Source organism: Spinacia oleracea, chromosome 4 (assembly GCF_020520425.1).
Source record: "Spinacia oleracea cultivar Varoflay chromosome 4, BTI_SOV_V1, whole genome shotgun sequence".
Lineage (NCBI taxonomy): Eukaryota > Viridiplantae > Streptophyta > Magnoliopsida > Caryophyllales > Amaranthaceae > Spinacia > Spinacia oleracea.
Window position 1 is genome coordinate 42,335,408 of NC_079490.1, and position 23,110 is coordinate 42,358,517.

Here is a 23,110-nt window from a genome sequence, read left to right on the forward strand (position 1 = left end):
GTTTCGGGATACTAATTTCAAGAGCCAAATTAATTGTACAGCAAAGCCAAACCTTATCCTACACCGCTTCTACGGTCTATCCTACACCACACAACCAAGCCAAATGCAGCAGCAACACCACACCGCTCCACGGCTCTCCCTCAACATCCATCTTCATCTCGTAATTGCTGCAACAGCTATGCAAATGCAGCAACACCAACACCTGATCTCTTCACCTTCTCACTCAGCCTCACAATACTCCACCTGCCTCCATCCACGCAGCCGCCTACCACCAGCACCTCCATCTTCGGTGACCCAGGCACGCCGCCACAATCTCCACACAAAAAAACAAACCATGTACATAATTTAGTTTTAGCTCTTCTTTTCTCTTAAGATTTAGGGTTTATGCTTAGTTTTTGGTGAGAGAAAATGAGAGCAATGAAAATTGGGGCTTTTGAAATTCAAGTGTGGAAATTTGGTTTGAGGATTTCCACCATTAATCAATGAGAATTCTCTACTCTCTCTCCTTATTTATTGCTTAGTTATTACTTTATTTATCGTTTTAATTAGTTAATTGTTTTTGTTTAGTTTAATGATTCATGTTTAGATTAGTTGTTGTTATTGTTTAGAATCATGTTTTTAGTTGTTAATTTCTATAAATTTCATATTTTTATGTTGATGGGGTAGTTTATTGGTTAGGGTTTGGGTGAAAACCTAACAATGATTGATTTGGGTAAATGAGTTTGAATTTGGTGATGTTGCATGATTAAATTATTGTTTGTTTGAGCATACTCAAACTTTGTTGTATGCAAATTAGCTACTTGTGTATGACTTAGATTTTGGGGTAGTTGACTTTAGGAAAATCGAGGGATCGTGACCTAAGTTGACTATTGTTTGGTTTGTGCTTACCCGTGACCTAAGGGTAGTTGTATGTAGGACGGGAGTTCACATTTGACTATTCTAAGAATTGATCCAAGGCGGGAGTCATTTGGGGATCTATTTCTAACCAACGCATCATTCATACTTTTCTTAAGCATCATCATTCTTAATTGTTGCTCGCATACTTGTTTCATTATTGTTGGTGTTTGATCTCATTCCTTGACCATGTTTGTCATTTGGTAGTTAGTTTAGTTTTAGTTGGTTAGTTGACTCTTCCAACCCTATTCCGACCTATCTTGTTGTTCGATTAGCATAAATTAGCGCACCTTAGTCCTTGTGGATTCCGACCCTTTCTTACCGCTTTACTTGTGTTTAGTGGTTAGTTTAGGTAATTTGTTTGATTAAGAGAGACTAGTAACGACCTAGTTTTCCCCTAGATTAGTTAGTATGGAGTACAGAACAACGAAAATTAAACAGAATAATTGAGAAATCACGTCCAGCATAAGAGACTACATGGCCTCAAAATAGGCGTTCTCTATTCCACGAAGATACTCCACATACTCCTAGGAGATTGTGGCGTATACAGAGGAAAGGATTTTATCTTTCTCCTCCGAGCTAAAATTGTCGAAAGGCGGAATTTCTGCAATCTCGGCCTTCCTCATCCTCTGGGGATCGAATCCACCTGTACAAACATGCAAAACCAATATTATCAAATGGTTACTAACTATAGAAAGGACGCTTTGCTCATCTTAGTAAAGACTTATCACCTTGGGTCCACACCTGAGAGGTAGAAGGAGAATGGAGCATCGCTTTGTCCTCATCCTGGTGAGGACCTTCCCCTCCTTTAGGGGAAGGACCATCACCCTTCCCAGTCGTCTCCTCATTGGTAGCATCAACAGCCAACTCGACATCCACCGCCACTTCGGCAGACGTCTCCTTAACGTCCACGCTACTCGCCCTGGATGCCTCTCCTTCCATCCGGGCCGGACTAGTACCACCAGCCGCTTTGGCAGTGGAGGAACCTCCTTCTTTGGGGGAGGAGTACCCCAAGTCCATAACGATGGGTGAAGCTGTCAGAGGGGCATCAGTCCCCCCAACATTAGCCGAACCTCCTTTCTTCGTGAAAGAAAGTCTCTTAGCTTGAGGCGGCGCCAGGGTAGAACACGACCGTTTCACAGAAGCAGACGTCGCAGACCATACAAAAAGAAAACAAAAAAAAAATTAGTACATACTGCCAAGTTCATAAATTAAATATCCATACACCCGAAAAATCTAGCATACCTTGGGAAGATCACTGGGGGCAGTCTCGTCACTCTTTTTGGAGGTCTCTTTCTTCTTCGCCGCAACGGCGTGAAGGACCTTGTCAGCACACACCTGAGTCAGCCACTCAGGTATAATAACTTTCCCCTTGTCTTCTGGGGACAAACCATTCATGGCTAGGTCTTCACAACCCATGGAGAACAATTAGAAAATAAAGGAGAGAAATTTCAACATCAGAATAGAATCCAAGACTATGCTACCTCTAGGCATATATGGACACAGGCCAATGGCCGCAAGAAATACCTTATTTGTAAATTATGCTACGTGAGGAAGCCAATTATTTGGCACCCATGCATGACGGTTGGAAGACATCATGTACATCTCCGCCTGAAACAAAGGTTGTACTAGTCTCCATTCCCTCGAATAAAGCCGGGGAAGATTCTCATTGTTTGAAATAAAGCGCGGCCTAAAATTCCAACGGTTAAGGCGTCTTCAAAGTACGAAGTCCTCCATATGAATAATGGACCATTTATTCCTCCACCGCACCCAGCTGGACGACTTCCCTACCACTGTTTTGATGACCTTACAGCTGTATAGGGTAAACCATCCTTGTGGTGAACGAGAGGAAGACACAATTTCCACTAGTCTAACAAACGACGGGAAAGAAGGGACGACAACACTTAACGTACACTTGGTTATAATGCTAACGGTCTACAGTGCTATGAGTATTAGGACACTTGAAGCTGAAGCCGCGGGGCAAAAAGAGAAATCGCGCAATGTCACGCCCCTACTCAGCTAAGTATCGGAGCCACTTCCTACTAGGAAAAATGTCAGATGAAAAAAGATCCTAGTCCTCTTTCCCAAAATCCATGAGGGGGTGGATGCCTCGTTACCTCACTGTCTGAGGAACTGGACGAATCATCCTCAAAGGCCTCTCTTGGGACTGGAGGACGGCGTGCCACGCTCTTATGTCGCCTTGGATGATGGGCCGCTCTGGCACCTCCTCTATTAGAACGACGTGAAGGGTTAGCCCCCCTCCTCGACACGTGAGGAAGATTTGAAAAGGGAACATGGCTCTCCCAGGGTGCCTCCCATGCACCCACATTGGCCGTCTGCTTAATTCGAGCCATGACTTCCTGCATAAGGAACTGGGCATCAGACTTAAAAAGGAAGAAAATTTGTGAAGACCTCGTCCAATAGAATAGTTGAGGAGCACGACCATAATAATACGTCTCCCTAAAGTTTGATAATAAGAATGCATAAGAATTAAAATATAAATTAAAAACAAACAAATGACAGAAAAGGTGTACCTGTGACAATAAAAAAAAGATAAGGCAACTGCTGAAATCTTGGTCTCCAAAAACAATGCGAAGAAAGGGCAAAAACAATGAAGAACACTTTGATCTTGGGCAAGAACAAGAGAAACTTTTTCAAAAATCTCTCTCTAGCTCTCAGAAGCTATCAAAACAAATGAAAGAGGAAATGAATCCCTGCCCCGGTTTATAAAGAAAATCTAAAACCCAGCAGATGTCAACACGTGGTGCTCATGCAAATCAACAGAAGTCAAGAAAAATGCCCTAACGGTATAAAGCATCCATCTTGAGGGGCAAATGATGTGGCTTAAAATAATAGTCCAACCTGGACCAATTGCAACGCAACAAGTGGCACCCTTAATGCCAAGTGTCCCACACTCGGGGCCTAACATAAGTCTTGTAAGCAGGATCATAAGGTAAAGATGGCCCAAGACAGGGGAAGGCCCAAACGCTACTCAGCCCGCAGGTATGCTCTATCTCCATGTCTGATGAAGACATGTGTCCTCATCTCTAAGGCTAGCCAATCAGGTAAACTAGGATTTTAGGAAAAAAATCCCAAAACTCTAGTCTTATAAATAGCTCAGATACCAAGACAAAGGGACAATCAATTCATTCTCACCTACCTTAATTATACTGCTCTAACTTCTCTCTAGACAACTTTCTTTCTCTATCAAATACTTACTTAGCCATCGGAGGGAATATTCCTTCGGGAATATTCTTCTTTTGTAGGTTGTAAGAAGGCAGTGTTAGCGCATATTGGATACCTCCACGAAAAATGTGACACGCCCAACACCGATAAAAGTTCCCACATCACCTTACATGATTAGAAGTGTTTGATAAAGAGATGAAACAAAATTTTAGGTGGATAGAATGACTTATTTTGAAACGTTAATATTAGTAACGTATGATTTTCAGGTGCTAAAGTTTTTGAGATTAATGGGGTTCCATCCTAAAACCAATTAGTGGTAGGTGTAGTAGTCAATCGTATTATATGTTAGTCAATATCTCTTCAATGTGGGATAATTAGTTTAATACTCACCTGTTGATTATACACTTAGCACCCCTCGTCACATGTTAGACACCTTTAAGCTTGCAGCCTTGATAGGTCACACAACGTCCTTATTGGATCCTCTTAACTTTAGTTTAAGCACCTACTTGAGGCATTCACTTATGTCGGGCTACCTGCTCAGAACAGATCTTCGACTCTTCTCTATATTGCAAATATTCAACATCAATGGGTCCTCCCTTTTAGGAATAACGGCCAAGATCATTGGCTCTGATACCATGATAAACTCCACTTAGCCAAATCGAGCCCGATGTCATAGGAGAGTACGACATACATATAAGTCTGATAAAGTTTGATCCTAAAACCAATTGGTGATAGGTGGAGTAGCCACCAATATTATATGTTAGTCAACCTCTCTCAATAATAAGTACTCCTTCCGTTTCGAAATAATAAGTACTCCTTCCGTTTCGAAATAATAAGGACAATTTAACTTATTACGCTTGAGGTTTGAACAATAGTATCTCTAATTATACATTCGTAAAAATTAAAAAAGTTGATTTTCCAAGGTAGATATAAAGACGAATCAACAAGATCTCACACGCTCATAAATTTCCTTACCCATAAATCACAAATGATAGTCAATTTAAAATTTGTAAACAGTATCAGAAGTTAAAGTGTCCCTATTATTTTGAAACGGATGGAGTACTATGCAGGCGCAACTTCATTAAGATTAAGGGCCAATAAAAAATTGCAAATATCAGATTCTTACGTACTTCTCTTCTTTTGAATCTGGTTTATGCTTCGCACAAACAGACAATAATTAAGTTGAAGGGTTGCAGTTGTGTGGTCACTATGCTTTTATTAGCACTAACAAACAAAAAAATACAATACGATCTTTACCATATTGTTCACTATCATTTCAATAACATACAGAGTATATTTTTTTTTTATTTGTAATTTTTCTTAAATATTAATAGATTTGAAACATATAGAATAATAATTAAACATATATATTACCTCCGTTTCATAAAGATCTTTACGCTTACTATTTACACAAATATTAAGATAAAAGTAGAAAAGTTGGTTTAATATAATAAAATATGAATAAAATAAAAGAAATGTGTAAAAAGGTGGATGGTTGTAAGAAAAAAATGAATAAAGTAACAGAAAGTGAATGAAATTGTAAATATTATGTGGTAAGAAGGGTAAGATAGTAAATTTCATGTCCAGAAATAGAATAAACCAAAGTGTAAATAACATTATGAAATTGAGTAAAACGGAAGTGTAAAGATCATTTTGAAACGGAGGTAGTAACATTTAAAGATGTTGTAGGATAGTACTAAAAATTTAAGGTACTGAAGAAACTAGTTCTACCAAACATGTAATGCAACAAACTTCCAAATAACTGTCAGCACCTTATCACTTTCAGGTGCTACCTTATCAATTCAACTCAATTTCAGCTAACGTTGCCAAACAGAAAAAGACCGTGATATTGTTTTAGACCGATTAAGTAGAATAAGAGCACAAGAATAGTTTTTTTTTTTTTTTTTTTTGATAAACATGAGCGCACTATAGTTTGATGTCAAACAGCACAAGAAAGTTATTGTGAGTAAATGAAGTATTTTATCATTAGTCCATTTTGGAATCTTATTATTATTTACGATGGAAGAAAATCTTCTAATTTTTTTCCAATACGTATTTTCAAATATATTCATGTGTTGTTATGTTCGTCTCAATGTGTAGTTTAACAACAAATTAAATTTTTATATTTCTTTAATATACGTATTGGGAGATATTTATGTTTAAATATTAAGTTGAAACAGATGAAAAAGTTAAAATGAGACTAATATTTAAGAATGGAAGGAGAACATATTTTTATATATAGTGTCAAATTTGTTTTGTACTCCCTCCGTATTTATTTAAAGGATACACTTGTCTTTTCCGGCCGTATTTATTTAAGAGATACACTTGCCATTTTTAGTAACTTATCAACTCCACCATCTAATTAAATAATACATCTAATTTACCCTATCACCCACCATCCTATTAAACAAATAATTTCATAAACTCACCCACCCCCCACCCACCTGAAGGAAATATGTCCTTCACCCAAGGTGCATTAAGTCTAATACCAAAGTTCAGATTAATTGCGAACAATTAATTCGGTGAGATCAAGTGATCGGAACAGCTAGCTGGAGCAATGCTTCCGATCAGTGAGTTCTAATGGATATTGAACTCACAACTTAATCTTGACTGAACATACAAGGTCACACCAATGACACATAACAGATCACCGGATTAAATGAATCGGAAATTCATTTAATAGCTTTTCGGGATTTAAGTTGGAAACGTATTATACGATACGACCTTGCATCGGAATCGTATATCGTATCGTGAATATTCGTAAGCTAGGCGACACGAATAAATCGTATCGTACGACCGTGATTCGTCGTATACGAAACGATAAATAATATATCTTTTTTTGCTAGGCAAGCAAGATCGAATAATATTAAGTTCAAAACAACTTTACAACTTAAGCTAACTCAGAGATGAAACAAACCAACTAGGTTGGACCATTCCACCAAAGAGCTAGAATACAAACTGAACAAGATTACAGAGAAGCAAACCACAAGCTATCTCTCCTAGTTACATTTTTAGGCATAACAAACAAGATTCGATCTCTAACATTTTTCTTAATCATAGTTACCAAATTCTGCACAGTTGGGAATGAAGCATTCCAAAAACTACTATTCCTGCTGGACCAAACAGAATAGACAGCAGCAGCTAGCGTTGCAAAGCTAACTTGCTTCCTGAACTTGGACATTCTGCCATAGGTAATAAACCTCATCAGCTGTTTTAGATGTTAGGTTATGATACATATGAATAAACATAAATCATGCGGAAAAACCATAATGCCAGGAAACATATTATTTACACATAATCATATACCATAGTTTAGATGCATACACTTTGTAGCGTGCCCTCCCTAGCTGCGCCCGAACAGAACAAGAACAAGTCTTTAGGACTCCAAGTGTTGTCCCTCCGTAGATAGTCCACAACACGTCCGAATCCGCCTTAAGATTGACCGACTAGAATCGCCCTTAAGGTTCTTAGATTTTCGGCTATTTGGGTGCAAGTGTTTGGGTGATTTTTGCTTAAAATCTTACCTTGAATACTTCAATAATCGTCTGTTAAATATGTGACCCTAGGCCTATATTTATAGAGTTTATGGAAAGGAATTGGAATCCTACTAGGATACTAATTACCTTAATTAGAATTATATTAAAACTCTTATTAACTATTTTATCCTATTAGGATTAGGAATTTAATCTTTGAACAAACCCTTTTAGATTTAGGATTTGTATCGGACACAAACACCCACGAGCACGACCCTCGCGAACGCTCAGCCCACGCAAGCCTTGCGGCCCACGCGAGCAGCGCAGCTCGCAGCCCACTCGTGCGCTCGCCTTGGCCTGCTGGGCCTGGCCTTGCGCTGGGCCTGGCGTGGCCTTGGCTGCCTTGTGTGGCGCGCAAGCTTGCTGGACGCGGGCCTGGCTTCGTGCTGGACCTTCGTCTAGCAAGTCTCGTCCGATGCTAATTCGTACGACGCGCTTCCGATTAATTTCCCGATTCCGGAATTCATTTCCGATACGAACAATATTTAACATTTCCGATTCCGGAATTAATTTCCGTTTCGAACAAATATTTAATATTTTCGTTTATGGAATTATTCTCCCATTCCGATAATATTTCCGATTCAGACAATATTTCCGTTTCCGGCAATATTTCCGATTCCGGAAATATTTCCATTTCCATTAATATTTTCCGATACGTACCATGTTTCCGTTTCCGGCAACATTTACGACTTGGATAATATTTATATTTCCGATACGATCCATATTTCCGTTTCCGGCAATATCATCGTTTCCGGAGTATTCCTTTCTTGCTTATCACGATCTCTGCTCCCACTGAAACCAAGATCCGTCGATTCCGAATATCCATAGATGGAGTATTTAATGACGTTCAATACTTGATCCGTTTACGTACTATTTGTGTGACCCTACGGGTTCAGCCAAGATTAAGCTGTGGATTAATATCATTAATTCCACTTGAACTGAAGCGGCCTCTAGCTAGGCATTCAGCTCACTTGATCTCACTGAATTATTAACTTGTTAATTAATACTGAACCGCATTTATTAGACTTAATATTATATGCATACTTGGACCAAGGGCACTATTTCCTTCAGTCTCCCACTTGTCCTTAGGGACAAGTGTGCATTACCTAATTCCTTTGTCGCTCGATGCTTGCTCTTGAATCATAAGGTAAGAGTTGTCATCCTTATTATGTCCAGAGGTGTTTCTCGGTTTTAGAGTTCAACTAATCAAATAAACAGATAATCATAGCCTATGATTCATCCGAGCACGGCCATGCATTTTGGAGTTTCTAGCTCTCCGAGTGGCCTTGTACAACTTTTAAGCATCTCATCCCGATTTGTGAGAGGACAATCCCAATCTTGCGATCTTGAGATTAGACTTCGTTTGATAAGTGATTACCTGAGCGTTGCGTTTATAGCCTCCTTTTATGGTGCGACGGTTGGTCAACGTCAAAGTAACCAGTTCTCAAACAAGTAATCTCAAATCACTCAGGTATTGAGGATTTAGTGTCTAATAATTTTAATGAAATTTACTTATGACAGATTTTCATCTCTTACAGTAAAGTTTCATAGGTCTGTCCGATACTAGTCTTCCCAAAGTAAGTATCTATGCAAATGATTATGACATTGCCATGTCCACATAGTTCAAGAAACAGAACTAATAGTCATCTTGTATTCTAGTCGTCTAACGTTTTCTATGCGTCCAATTTTATAGAAAACTCCGACCAGGGACCATTTTCAACTTTTGACATTCAAGTTCACTTGATAGACATTTCTTAGTCACAGGACTGGTCCTGACAGTCTATCTTGAATATTTCGTCAAATTGAAGGGACTCATCATTTAATAAACCACAAATTAAATGGAAAAACGAATTCTATTCATTTATTGTGAATGATTAACCAATAATGTTTTACAAAGTATTAAACTCTAAAACTTTAAAACATCAAATAAGGACATCAAAGCCATTCTCCAATATGCTTGATTCCCATAGCTGCAGTGTGCGAGTTGTGCTTCACCTGCGGCAGTGGTTTAGTCAATAGATCTGATATGTTGTCATCAGTTCCAATCTTGCTTATCTCGACTTCTTTTCTTTCAACGAACTCTCGTAGAAGGTGAAATCTACAAAGTACATGCTTGACTCTTTGGTGGTGTCTAGGCTCCTTTGCCTGTGCAATAGCTCCGTTATTATCACAATACAGGGCTATTGGTCCTTTGATGGAGGGGACTACACCAAGTTCACCTATGAACATCCTTAGCCATATAGCTTCCTTTGCTGTTTCATGTGCAGCAATGTACTCCGCTTCAGTTGTAGAATCCTCAATGGTGCTTTGCTTAGCACTTTTCCAGCTTACTGCTCCTCCGTCGAGGCAGAAGACAAACCCAGACTGTGATCTGAAATCATCTTTGTCGGTTTAGAAACTTGCGTCCGTATAGCCTTTAACAATTAATTCATCATCTCCACCATAGACCAGGAAGTCATCTTTGTGCCTTTTCAGGTACTTCAGAATATTCTTGGCAGCAGTCCAATATGCCTCTCCTGGGTCTGACTGGTATCTGCTCGTAGCACTGAGTGCATACGCAACATCCGGGCGTGTACATATCATAGCATACATTATTGAACCAATCAATGATGCATACGGAATCCCATTCATTCGTCTACGCTCATCAAGTGTTTTTGGGCACTGAGTCTTGCTTAGAGTCATTCCATGCGACATGGGTAGGTAGCCTCGCTTGGAGTTTTCCATCTTGAACCTATCAAGTACTTTATTTATATAAGTGCTTTGACTAAGTCCAATCATCTTTTTAGATCTATCTCTGTAAATCTTGATGCCCAATATGTACTGTGCTTCTCCTAGATCTTTCATCGAAAAACATTTCGCAAGCCAAATCTTGACAGAGTTCAACATAGGAATGTCATTTCCGATAAGTAATATGTCGTCGACATATAATACTACAAAAGCAATTTTGCTCCCACTGACCTTCTTGTATACACAAGATTCATCTGCGTTCTTGATGAAACCAAAGTCACTGACTGCTTCATCAAAACGTATATTCCAGCTCCTGGATGCTTGCTTCAATCCGTAGATTGATTTCTTTAGCTTGTATACCTTTTTAGCATTCTTTGGATCCTCAAAACCCTCAGGCTGTGTCATAAACACAGTTTCTGTTAAAACGTCGTTTAAGAAAGCGGTTTTGACATCCATCTGCCATATTTCGTAATCGTAATATGCAGCGATTGCTAACATTATCCGAATAGACTTTAGCATTGCAACTGGTGAAAAGGTTTCATTGTAATCCACACCGTGAACTTGTCTGTAACCTTTTGCAACCAATCTAGCTTTGAAAACTTCAAGTTTTCCATCCTTGTCCTTTTCCAGTTTGAAAACCCATTTGCTTCCAATGGCTTGGTAGCCATCTGGCAAATCGACCAGATCCCATACTTGGTTTTCAGACATGGAGTCTAATTCAGATTGCATGGCTTCATGCCATTTCTTGGAGCTAGGGCTCGTCATAGCTTGTTTGTAAGTCGCAGGTTCATCACTTTCAAGTAATAGAACATCATAGCTCTCGTTCGTCAAAATACCTAAGTACCTTTCCGGTTGAGATCTATATCTCTGCAATCTACGCGGGGTTACATCTCTAGATTGTCCATGATTCTCACCAGAAACTTCTAAAGATCTCTGAGTTTCATCCTGAATGTCATCTTGAGCATTCTCTAGAGTTTGTTGTTCGACTCGAATTTCTTAGAGGTCTACTTTTCTCCCACTTGTCATTTTGGAAATGTGATCCTTTTCCAAAAAGATACCATCTCGAGCAACAAACACCTTGTTCTCAGATGTATTGTAGAAGTAATACCCCTTTGTTTCCTTTGGATAGCCCACAAGGATACATTTGTCAGATTTTGGATGAAGTTTGTCTGAAATTAATCGTTTGACGTATACTTCACATCCCCAAATCTTAAGAAAAGACACTTTTGCAGGCTTTCCAAACCATAACTCATATGGAGTCTTTTCAACAGCTTTAGACGGAGCTCTAATTATAGTGAGTGCGGCTAGTGCATGTCCCCAAAATTCTATTGGAAGTTCGGCCTGACCCATCATTGATCTAACCATGTCTAGCAAGGTTTTGTTCCTTCGTTCTGACACACCGTTCCATTGTGGTGTTCCAGGAGGAGTCAATTCTGATAGAATTCCACATTCTTTCAGATGGTCATCAAATTCATAGCTCAGATATTCACCGCCTCTATCAGACCGCAATGCCTTAATCTTCTTGCCTAATTGATTCTCTACTTCACTCTGAAATTCCTTGAATTTGTCAAATGATTCAGACTTATGCTTCATTAGGTAGACATAACCATATCTACTGAAGTCATCAGTGAAAGTGATAAAGTAGCTGAAACCACCCCTAGCATTTGTACTCATTGGTCCACATACATCTGTATGGATTAAACCCAATAGTTCAGTTGCTCTTTCTCCAACTTTAGAGAAATGTTGCTTTGTCATTTTGCCAAGTAAACATGATTCGCACTTACCATAATCCTCTAAGTCAAATGGTTCTAGAATTTCTTCCTTTTGAAATCTTTCCATGCGTTTCAAGTTAATATGGCCTAATCGACAATGCCACAGATAGGTGAGATCTGAATTATCCTTTTTGGCCTTTTTGGTATTTATGTTATAAACTTGTTTGTCGTGGTCTAATAAATAAAGTCCATTGACTAATCTAGCAGATCCATAAAACATCTCTTTAAAATAAAACGAACACCTTTTGTCTTTTATTAAAAAGGAAAATCCCTTAGCATCTAAGCAAGAAACAGAAATGATGTTTTTAGTAAGACTTGGAACATGGAAACATTCTTCCAGTTCCAAAACTAGCCCAGAGGGCAACGACAAATAATAAGTTCCTACAGCTAATGCAGCAATCCGTGCTCCATTTCCCACTCGTAGGTCGACTTCACCCTTGCTTAAATTTCTACTTCTTCTTAGTCCCTGTGAATTGGAACATAAGTGTGAGCCACAACCTGTATCTAATACCCAAGAAGTTGAATTAACAAGTGTACAGTCTATAACGAAAATACCTGAAGATGGAACGACTGTTCCGTTCTTCTGATCTTCCTTTAGCTTCAAGAAATCTCTCTTCCAATGCCCCTTCTTCTTGCAGTAGAAGCATTCGGATTCAGAAGTGGGTTGACCGACCTTCCTCTTTTCAGACTTGGCGCCAGTTTGCTTAGTTGGGCTGGCCTTATTTCCACCTTTCTTAGCATTCCTCTTTTTTCCAGATTTCTTGAACTTGCCCCCACGCACCATAAGCACATCTTGCTTATCACTTTTGAGCGTCTTTTCAGCGGTCTTTAGCATACCGTGAAGCTCAGTGAGCGTTTTGTCTAGACTATTCATACTGTAGTTCAGTTTGAACTGATCATACCTGTTATGAAGAGAATGGATTATGGTGTCTACAGCCATTTCCTGAGAGAATTGTTGATCCAGCCGACTCATATTCTCAATGAGTCCAATCATTTTGAGAACATGTGGACTTACGGGCTCGCCTTTCTTAAGCTTGGTCTCAAGAATTTGCCTATGAGTCTCGAATCTTTCGACTCGAGCCAGATCTTGGAACATGTTCTTTAACTTACTGATGATCGTGAAAGCATCTGAGTTGATGAACGTTTTCTGTAGATCTGCACTCATGGTTGCAAGCATTAGACATTTCACATCCTTGTTGGCATCAATCCAACGATTGAGGGCTGCCTGAGTGACCCCTTCGCCTGCGGCTTCGGGCATCGCCTCTTCCAGGACATACTCATTTTCTTCCTGCATAAGAACTATTTGCAAGTTCCTTTGCCAGTCAAGGAAGTTTTTCCCGCTCAACTTCTCCTTTTCGAGAATTGATCGAATGTTGAATGAATTGTTGTTTGCCATAATTAAAACTACAATTGAAAAAGAATAAACAAATAAATAATCATTCACAGTTTCTCTTAATAAACTTAAATTCTAGCATACATGCATAATTCAATGTTCATTAAGCATTTTATTCAAGTTATGTGTTCCGGCAGGTGTGAATAAAATGATTCCAAGATCCTAAAAACCATTGAAGAATTAAGCACATTATGTATTTAGACTCAATTCTAAAATCTTTTAGGTAAGCAAAAGCCTTTTTCTAATAGTCTAGAAACTACTCTTGGTTGATAGGTACGTCTAAGAACTTATTAGGTAAACCTATCGATTTTGCCACGACATAAAAGGACTCCTTACTTATATCGTTGATTTTCACCAAAACTAACATGTACTCACAATTATTTGTGTACCTTACCCCTTTAGTACCGATAAGTAACACCTCGCTATGGCGGAAAACTATTACTAAGATCAATGAAAAAAGGATATCCAAGTAAATGTTATTTTGGCATGGCACCTTTTAACTCAATTTTTAAGTTTGGAACTTAAGGATCTTACTATGTTGGTTAGATTTTAAGTGAACTAAAATCCTTAATCATGCAACATAATCAAGCTTCGATCTCATGCATATTTAAGACATATTTAAAAGCAATAAATAACTTAAAACATGCATAAGATAAATGTGATCTAGTATGGCCCGACTTCATCTTGAAGCTTCGACTTCAAAGTCCGTCTTGAAAATCTCCGTGGGAGGCGCCATTTTCTTCAAATAGGATAAGCTATAATTAAACTAATTACAACTATTTGATGGTACGCATACCATATTTTAATTGAAAAACAAATTTGGTGCTTTAGACCAATTACATTCAAATTAATGGTACGCAGACCATATTTTCTATCCTATTTGGGCCATACTACTCACTTCATAACCTGCAAAACAGTACATATACAATATATACCAATCACCCATACATTATCATGAATGGCCCACATAGCTGGTTAGTAAGTCACGTTATGCATCACATAAATATTTGCAGCAATTAATCAAGGGCACCAATAATCTACCAATTATTCAGTCCTTATTAATTCTAATCAAGTTGTTTAACCTTAAAGGATTTGTAGACCTAATCAAGTGTTTATGACTAAAATTGCTCCCACTTAAACCAATAAATTCATATGCTTTACTAATTTTAAACATAAAAATGTATTTCTAGTCTAACCGGAAACATACAAATTTAATTAAAATTTAAAGCTCATATAAATTTATAATTGAATCCACTTATTTAATTTATTTTCAGTCGAATTTAAATTAATTCAAGGTTTTTAATTTTAGTAAAATAATTAGAATAAATTAAAATTTATAATAATTATAATATTCAAAATTAAAATCCGAGAAAACAATTTAAATTATTAATTTTAAAATTAATTAAAACGTTTCCGAACTGAAAATTTAATATTAAATTTAAGAACGACTCAATCGTAACACGACGAGGAACTTGGGCTTGCGCCCAAGCCTCATCGAGTGCACGAGGCTTAGCGCCCCTCGACTGTTCGTATAGCAACACGCAAGCAGGCCACACGCAACGCAGCAGTGCAGGCCACGCTACGCGCGCCCGCTCGCTCGTCGCGCCTGCTTGCCTCGCGTCTGCTTGCTTGCTGGGCGTGGCAGCGCGCGCTGTGGCGTAGCACGCTTGCTGCCCACACGCGTCTGCCCGATGGCTTGCGCCTTGGCCCTTGGCCCTTGCCCACTCGCCCATTTGCGCACAGCATTCGACACAGGGCAGCGTGCTGCCTTGTGCTCGTGTACCATGGCTCTTGCTCGTTGCATCGTACCGCATGGGCGACGAGCTCCCTTGCTCGTCGTCGCATGCCCGCACTATACAACACCCCTTAAGGGTAACACGTAGCGTCCATTGCTTTGTGCGTGCAAGTTTTATGAGCGAATTGCATAAACCCACCCCACCCCCCACCCACCTGAAGGAAATATGTCCTTGACCCAGGTGCATTAAGTCTAATACCAAGGTTCAGATTAATTGCGAACAATTAATTCAGTGAGATCAAGTGATCGGAACAGCTAGCTGGAGCAATGCTTCCGATCAGTGAGTTCTAATGGATATTGAACTCACAACTTACTCTTGACTAAACCTACAAGGTCACACCAATGACACGTAACAGATCACCGGATTAAATGAATCGGAAATTCATTTAATAGCTTTTCGGGATTTAAGTTGGAAACGTATTATACGATACGACCTTGCATCGGAATCGTATATTGTATCGCGAATATTCGTAAGCTAGGCGACACGAATAAATCGTATCGTACGACGGTGATTCGTCGTATACGAAACGATAAATAATTATATCTTTTTTTGCTAGGCAAGCAAGATCAAATAATATTAAGTTCAAAACAACTTTACAACTTCAGCTAACTCAGAGATGAAACAAACCAACTAGGTTGGACCATTCCACCAAAGAGCTAGAAAACAAACTGAACAAGATTACAGAGAAGCAAACCACAAGCTATCTCTCCTAGTTACATTTTTAGGCATAACAAACAAGATTCGATCTCTAACATTTTGCTTAATCCTAGTTACCAAATTCTGCACAGTTGGGAATGAAGCATTCCAAAAACTACTATTCCTGCTAGACCAAACAGAATAGACAGCAGCAGCTAGCATTGCAAAGCTAACTTGCTTCTTGAACTTGGACATTCTGCCATAGGTAATAAACCTCATCAGCTGTTTTAGATGTTAGGTTATGATACATATGAATAAAAATAAATCATGCGGAAAAACCATAATGCCAGGAAACATATTATTTACACACAATCATATAGCATAGTTTAGATGCATACACTTTGTAGCGTGCCCTCCCTAGCTGCGCCCGAACCGAACAAGAACAAGTCTTTAGGACTCCAAGTGTCGTCCCTCCGTAGGTAGTCCACAGCACGTCCGGATCCGCCTTAAGATTGACCAACTAGAATCGCCCTTAAGGTTCTTAGATATTCGACTATTTGGGTGCAAGTGTTTGGCTGATTTTTGCTTAAAATCTTACCTTGAATACTTCAATAATCGTCTGTTAAATATATGACCCTAGGCCTATATTTATAGAGTTTATGGAAAGGAATTGGAATCCTACTAGGATACTAATTAGCTTACTTAGAATTATATTAAAACTCTTATTAACTATTTTATCCTATTAGGATTAGGAATTTAATCTTTGAACAAACCCTTTTAGATTTAGAATTTGTATCGGACACAAACACCCACGACCACGACCCTCGCGAGCGCTCAGCCCACGCAAGCCTTGCGGCCCACGCGAGCAGCGCAGCTCGCAGCCCACTCGTGCGCGCGCCTTGGCCTGCTGGGCCTGGCCTTGCGCTGGGCCTGGCGTGGCCTTGGCTGCCTTGTGTGGCGCGCAAGCTTGCTGGACGCGGGCCTGGCTTCGTGCTGGGCCTTCGTCTAGCAAGTCTCGTCCGATGCTAATTCGTACGACGCGCTTCCGATTAATTTCCCGATTCCGGAATTCATTTCCTATACGAACAATATTTAACATTTCCGATTCCGGAATTAATTTCCGTTTCGAACAAATATTTATTATTTTCGTTTCCGGAATTATTCTCCGATTCCGATAATATTTCCGATTCAGACAATAATTCCGTTTCCGGCAATATTTCCGATTCCGGCAATATTTCCATTTCCATTAATATTTTCTGATACGTACCATGTTTCCGTTTCCGGCAACATCTACGACTTGGATAATATTTATATTTTCGATACGATCCATATTTCCGTTTCCGGCAATATCATCGTTTCCGGAGTATTCATTTCTTGCTTATGACGATCCCTGCTCCCACTGAAACCAAGATTCGTCGATTCCGAATATCCATATATGGAGTATTTAATGCCATTAAATACTTGATCTGTTTACGTACTATTTGTGTGACCCTACGGGTTCAGTCAAGAGTAAGCTGTGGATTAATATCATTAATTCCACTTGAACTGAAGCGGCATGTAGCTAGGCATTCAGCTCACTTGATCTCACTGAATTATTAACTTGTTAATTAATACTGAACCGCATTTATTAGACTTAATATTATATGCATACTTGGACCAAGGGCACTATTTCCTTCATTAGATTACCTGTAGAATAGGGAATTCCCAACCAACTTTTGAGAGCACTAATGCACCTACTGCTGTAAGGACAAGCAAAGAACAAGTGCTTATGATATTCATCAGCTTGTCCACAGATCAAACAAGTTGCAGTGTTGCTAACTCCAAATCTTGCCAATTTTGCAGTGGTTTGAAGCCTACCCTGCACTGCTAACCAGCATATAAATCTATTCTTAGGGATATTCAGTCTATTCCACACCATGTTATCCCAATGTATCACAGGTTTAGGTCCAACAATCTTCTCATACACTGTTTTCACAGAATAATGAGGCATATCAGCTAACTCAGCCTGAGTATACACTACCTTCAATTTCTCTTTTATGGCACTTATCTTCTTCCAATACCAGCTAGCAGAGGCTGCAGGCATGTAATCCCACCAATTTCCATCTTTAATGTACACAGCATGAACCCATTTGATCCAAACATTATCCTGCTTGGATGCAATGGCCCAAACATACTTCCCAATGCTTGCAATATTCGAACTGATAACATCTCTGAAGCCAAGACCACCTTGCTTTTTATCACAACAGGAACTATCCCAAGAAATGTTGCTGTTTTTCTGACTATATGCCTGTCCACTCCAAAGGAAGGACCTACAGATCTTAGTGACATCATGCAAAACTTTCTTAGTCAGAATAAACACCTGAGCCCAGTACATATGTATACTCATTAAGACAGAGTTGATGAGTTGCATTCTTGCTGTACAGGAGAGATTCCTTGAACTCCAGACTTTAATCCTAGCAATCATCTTATCCACAAGAGCATCACATTGGGCAGTAGAGATTCTTTTAGCACAGATGGGAACACCCAGATATTTAAATGGAAGATGACTCCTAGTAAAACCAGAAACATTGACAATTCTGGAAACATCATACTCAGCCATACCACAACAGTAAATAGCTGACTTCTGCTTGTTGGCTAAGAGACCAGAGGAAACTGAGAACAACTCAAAAGCTTGCAACAAAAATACACAGAAGATAATTCACCTTTGCTACACAAGATGAGATCATCAGCAAAGCATAAGTGAGTAAGCTTAAGTTCTTTGCATCTAGGGTGAAACTGAAATTGAGCTAGATTGCTCATTTTATGGAGAATTCTGGAGAGATACTCCATACAGATCACAAACAAGAGGGGAGACATGGGATCACCCTGTCTTAAACCCCTTTTTTACTTGAAGAAACCATGCATATTCCCATTGAGCATCAAAGAAAATTTAGGAGTAGTCACACACTCCATAACAAGTGTCACAAAAGCTCTAGGGAAGCCCAACTGAACCAACATTTCTTGTAGGAAATCCCAATCTACTGTGTCATAGGCTTTTTGAAGATCAATCTTCATCATACAACTTGGTTTAGCACTCTTCCTACCATACTGCTTCACCAAATCCTGAACCACCATGATATTGTGAACCATATATCTACCATGGACAAACCCCCCTTGATTCTGAATGATTAAGTCTGGTAGCACTTGCCTCAATCTACTACAAATCACCTTAGTGATACACTTGTACAGAGTGTTGCAACAGGAAATAGGTCTAAACTCACTCACATTCTTTGGACACTTAGTCTTAGGAATGAGAGTGATGACTGTGTGATTAAGCTCCTTTAACAGTTTGCCATGTTGCAGAACATCCAACACAGCACTGATAACATCTGCACCAACAATGCTCCAAGCATCTTTATAGAAATAAGAACCATAACCATCAGGTCCTGGTGCCTTCCTACCAGGAATAGAAAACAAAGCCTTCTTTATTTCACCAGCTGTATATGGAGCATTAAGAATATCTCTATGAGCAATAGTAATCAAAGGACCAGCTTGAACAATGTGACTAAGAACTTATCTTCTATCAGTGTGAGTAGAACCCAACAAAGTTGTATAGTAGTCCAAGAAAGCTTGAGAGATATCTGCAGGGTTGTCTTTCCAAATCCCATCCATGCCACAGATACTATAAACCTGGTTATGAGTGTTCCTAGCTTTGATACTCTGATGAAAAAGGGAGGTATTTTCATCACCATCCTTAAGCCAAGCAGCCTTTGCCTTTTGTTTCGAAAACTCCAGATAAGCTTGATGCTTAACTTTGTAATTCTGAACTGCAATGAGCTCTGCATCTGCAAGTGACAGATCAGCAGGATCAAGATGCATTGCTGTCTGAGCTGCAACCATGTCATGATATGCTTGAAGGTCAGAAGCTTGAATATCAGAAAATCCCCTCTTATTCAACTCTTTAAGAGCCAATTTCACCTTCTTCACCTTGTCAACAACACCAAACATCTTGCTCCCTTGAACTGTACCAGTCCATTGTTCTTGGATAAGAGTCATGAATTGAGGAGCAGCTTTCCACATTGTAAAATACTTGAAAGGTTTTTTCCCTCCTGTATCCCTAGGATAAACAGTTAATAAACCAGGAGAGTGATCAAAGCAACCTTCATTCATAAAACATACTTCAGCTGAACTATAGACACCTAACCATTTGGGATTAGCCATAATTATATCAATTTTAGAGAAAACCCTAGCTGGCCCATGCTGCTTGTTATTCCAAGTGTAAAAGTTACCTACACTTTTAATATCCTCCATATTACAGGAGTCCATACACTCACAGATATCCACTATTTCAGCATTCCTGACAGGGGATCCAACTCTCTCATCAGTGTTCATAACACAATTGAAATCTCCACACAAGATACAAGCATCCCGTGTGTTTAAAGATTTCAAATCTTTCCACAACACTTCTCTATTACAACTGTCATTGAAGGCATAAATGAAAGTACAGAAGAAACTAGGCATACCACTCACTGGTTGAATGAAACAATGCATGAACTAACTAGAAGCTGTTAGGATATTCACAAAAAAAACTTCCTGGATTCCAAGCAATGATTATTCTACCCACATTATGATAACTTGCATTACTAGAAAAACACCAGTTTGGAAAAACTTTTTGGTACAGCTTCCCTAAATTAGAAAGCTTAACCTTATGCTCTAGGAGACCAACTAGCCCCACATGATATTTGTGAAGAAAATGCATCACATTGTCCTATTTCTGAGCTAGATTGATACCCCTAACATTCCATGATAAAATTCTATCCATAAGAGTTGGAAGAGTTCCCTCTTCCTGTGCTTCCCCCCTCAATATCATATCCCCTATCCAGCTCAGCAGTACTGCAAGCACTATGAACACCTTCATCATTCAGCATCTGGAAAGGATTACCAACTGGTGTTGGCACCAAGCTAGTAGGTCTAACCCTGATTGGTCTAAGAGTTCTTTGGAACCCCTCCTGATCCACCTCTGGTTCCACTACCTCTGTGTGACTTTGAGCTTGTTGTTTTTTCTGCACCCAAATTCTCTTAGATTTCCCCTTCTTACACTCAGCAGTTAAGTGTCCAACTAACTTGCAATTATCACAAATAGTTGGCTTCCATTCATAAGTGATAGGGACCTGAACCAGCTCACCATGCTCATTCATAAAAGTTACTTGATCAGGAAGTTTTTGTGTGAGTGGCATGTCAACCAACACTCTAGCATATTGCAGTTTATCCCTACTCACAGTGGCTGCATCCCTCTTAATTGGATAAATAATATATCGGAAATATATTAAATCCCGAATACGAAAGGCATCGGAGTTGCCGGCCCGTCGAGCCAAGCATGTAAGCGTGCAAGGCCCAACGAGCCAGCAAGCTCGAGAGCAAAGGCGAGTAAGGCCAGCCCATTGGGCGCGAGCACGGAGAGCACGCAACAGCGCAAGCACAGCAGCGACGAGCGAGCAAGGCCCACGGCCCAGCTGCTCGGCGCGCGCGCGCTGTGGGCTTCGGCCTGCAGTGTGTGTCGCTGGGCGGGGTTGTGCGGTCCGTGGCTTGCGTGATGTGGCCGGTCAAGGGCCCTTGATTCTTGGCCGGTTACATCATTAATACAATAGGCATATTGTATTTTCCAACAACACACAATTCATATTACTCAAACCCTAGAGACACAGAGAACCCTAATTCTCTCTGTGCCACCAAAGTGAGTTCTTCCCAAAAGCAAAGTATCTTGATCGATTGTCTAAGCTACGATAATCAAGACGGATCTGACGTGTCGGTGAACCAAGTAAAGGAACGACAAGTGGAGTTCTTTGTTCGTGTTCGTTGACAGATTATTGTGGAAAACACGCTTCGAATGTAAGTTTGCTTAATTTGTGCTTTATACATGTTTCCTGGCATTGGGGATTGTTCCGCACATGTTATTATGTTTAACTGTATTCCCCTACAGTGGTATCAAAGACTTATGTATTCAAAGCATGAATTAGCATGATTATTATTGTTTTTGCATCTGTCGAAAATTTGGAATTTTTGTTGATTTTTCGGAATTTTTTACGAATTATTGGATGAATTGCGTAATAATCAGGTCCGAAATCAAAAATATTCTCTTTTTCGATTTTTAAAACCCTAATCGGATGGAAAACGATTTTCTAAGATCAACTCATGAGAATAGAATTGCGAAAACAGGCCTCGAAGTATCGTTTTTTAGGCGTTTTTGTTAATTTTTCATTAAAAATTAAAAGTGTCGGACAGTAATTCAATTAAAAGGTCAACCTAAAATACTCGGAATTGCTGAAAATTTTGACACATTGTTTCTGGGTACATTCTTGATCTATGGTAAAAATTTCAGATTTTTCCGATAAGTATAAACCCTAATTTTGCCTTTCCCCAATTCGTAAAATTTGAAACCCTAATTGAATTTTAATTAATTTTGGTTTAATAATTCGGTTAACTGGGAAAGGGGAAATAATTTCATGGGTCAGTGGATAATTTTAAAAATTATTGGATTAAAATTTTGAATGGTTTCGTTAATTTTAATCGCACTTATACCAAATTATTAAAAATCTGAAATTTAATTGTTTATGAACGATTTAAAGCTTCGGATTTTATTAATTAAAATTTCAAACTTTAATGTTGATTCGATCTATCTTAAAAGTTTGAATATTGTTAGCCCTTGATTTATTAATTTTACGAAATTGAATTGTCGTTAAAGTTTATTAAATCGTTAAAAATCGTTGTTTTTCGAAAATAAAAATCGTAACTTTTTTGAAAAATAAAATTAATGCAAGTTCGTGAATTAAATCTAATTTTAATTAAGTTGGTCCTGAAGGAAATAATGCCCTTGGTCCAAGTATGCATTCTATGATAAGTCTAATAAATGCGGTTCAGTATTAATTAACAAGTTAATAATTCAGTGAGATCAAGTGAGCTGAATGCCTAGCTAGAGGCCGCTTCAGTTCAAGTGGAATTAATGATATTAATCCACAGCTTACTCTTGACTGAACCCGTAGGGTCACACAAATAGTACGGCCAGCCCATTGGGCGCGAGCACGGAGAGCACGCAACAGCGCAAGCACAGCAGCGACGAGCGAGCAAGGCCCACGGCCCAGCTGCTCGGCGCGCGCGCGCTGTGGGCTTCGGCCTGCAGTGTGTGTCGCTGGGCGG

The 23,110-nt window shown here is 39.3% G+C and overlaps 1 protein-coding gene across 1 annotated transcript; it reads right to left on the bottom strand.

Moving 5' to 3' along the window:
- Window positions 1-2,948: 2,948 nt before the first annotated feature.
- On the bottom strand, window positions 2,949-20,467 carry LOC110789743 (uncharacterized). Its single transcript, XM_056841670.1, has 6 exons — window positions 19,516-20,467; window positions 18,835-19,413; window positions 17,671-18,607; window positions 15,984-16,193; window positions 7,088-7,262; window positions 2,949-3,254 (listed from the first exon to the last, which is right to left on the bottom strand). The coding sequence occupies exons 1-6, from the start codon at window positions 20,465-20,467 to the stop codon at window positions 2,949-2,951; spliced, it is 3,159 nt and encodes a 1,052-aa protein (XP_056697648.1).
- Between the last annotated feature and the right edge of the window lie 2,643 nt (window positions 20,468-23,110).

Excerpts from the sequence above, each read along its gene's own strand:
- LOC110789743 (XM_056841670.1), bottom strand. The coding sequence starts at position 20,467 with ATGCATTGTTTCATTCAACCAGTGAGTGGTATGCCTAGTTTCTTCTGT. Across the intron at positions 19,414-19,515 it reads CTACTATACAACTTTGTTGG|CTGGTGAAATAAAGAAGGCT; the intron begins GTTCTACTCACA and ends CTCCATATACAG. Across the intron at positions 3,255-7,087 it reads TGTTTGTTATGCCTAAAAAT|GAAGTCATGGCTCGAATTAA; the intron begins GTAACTAGGAGA and ends TTCCTTATGCAG.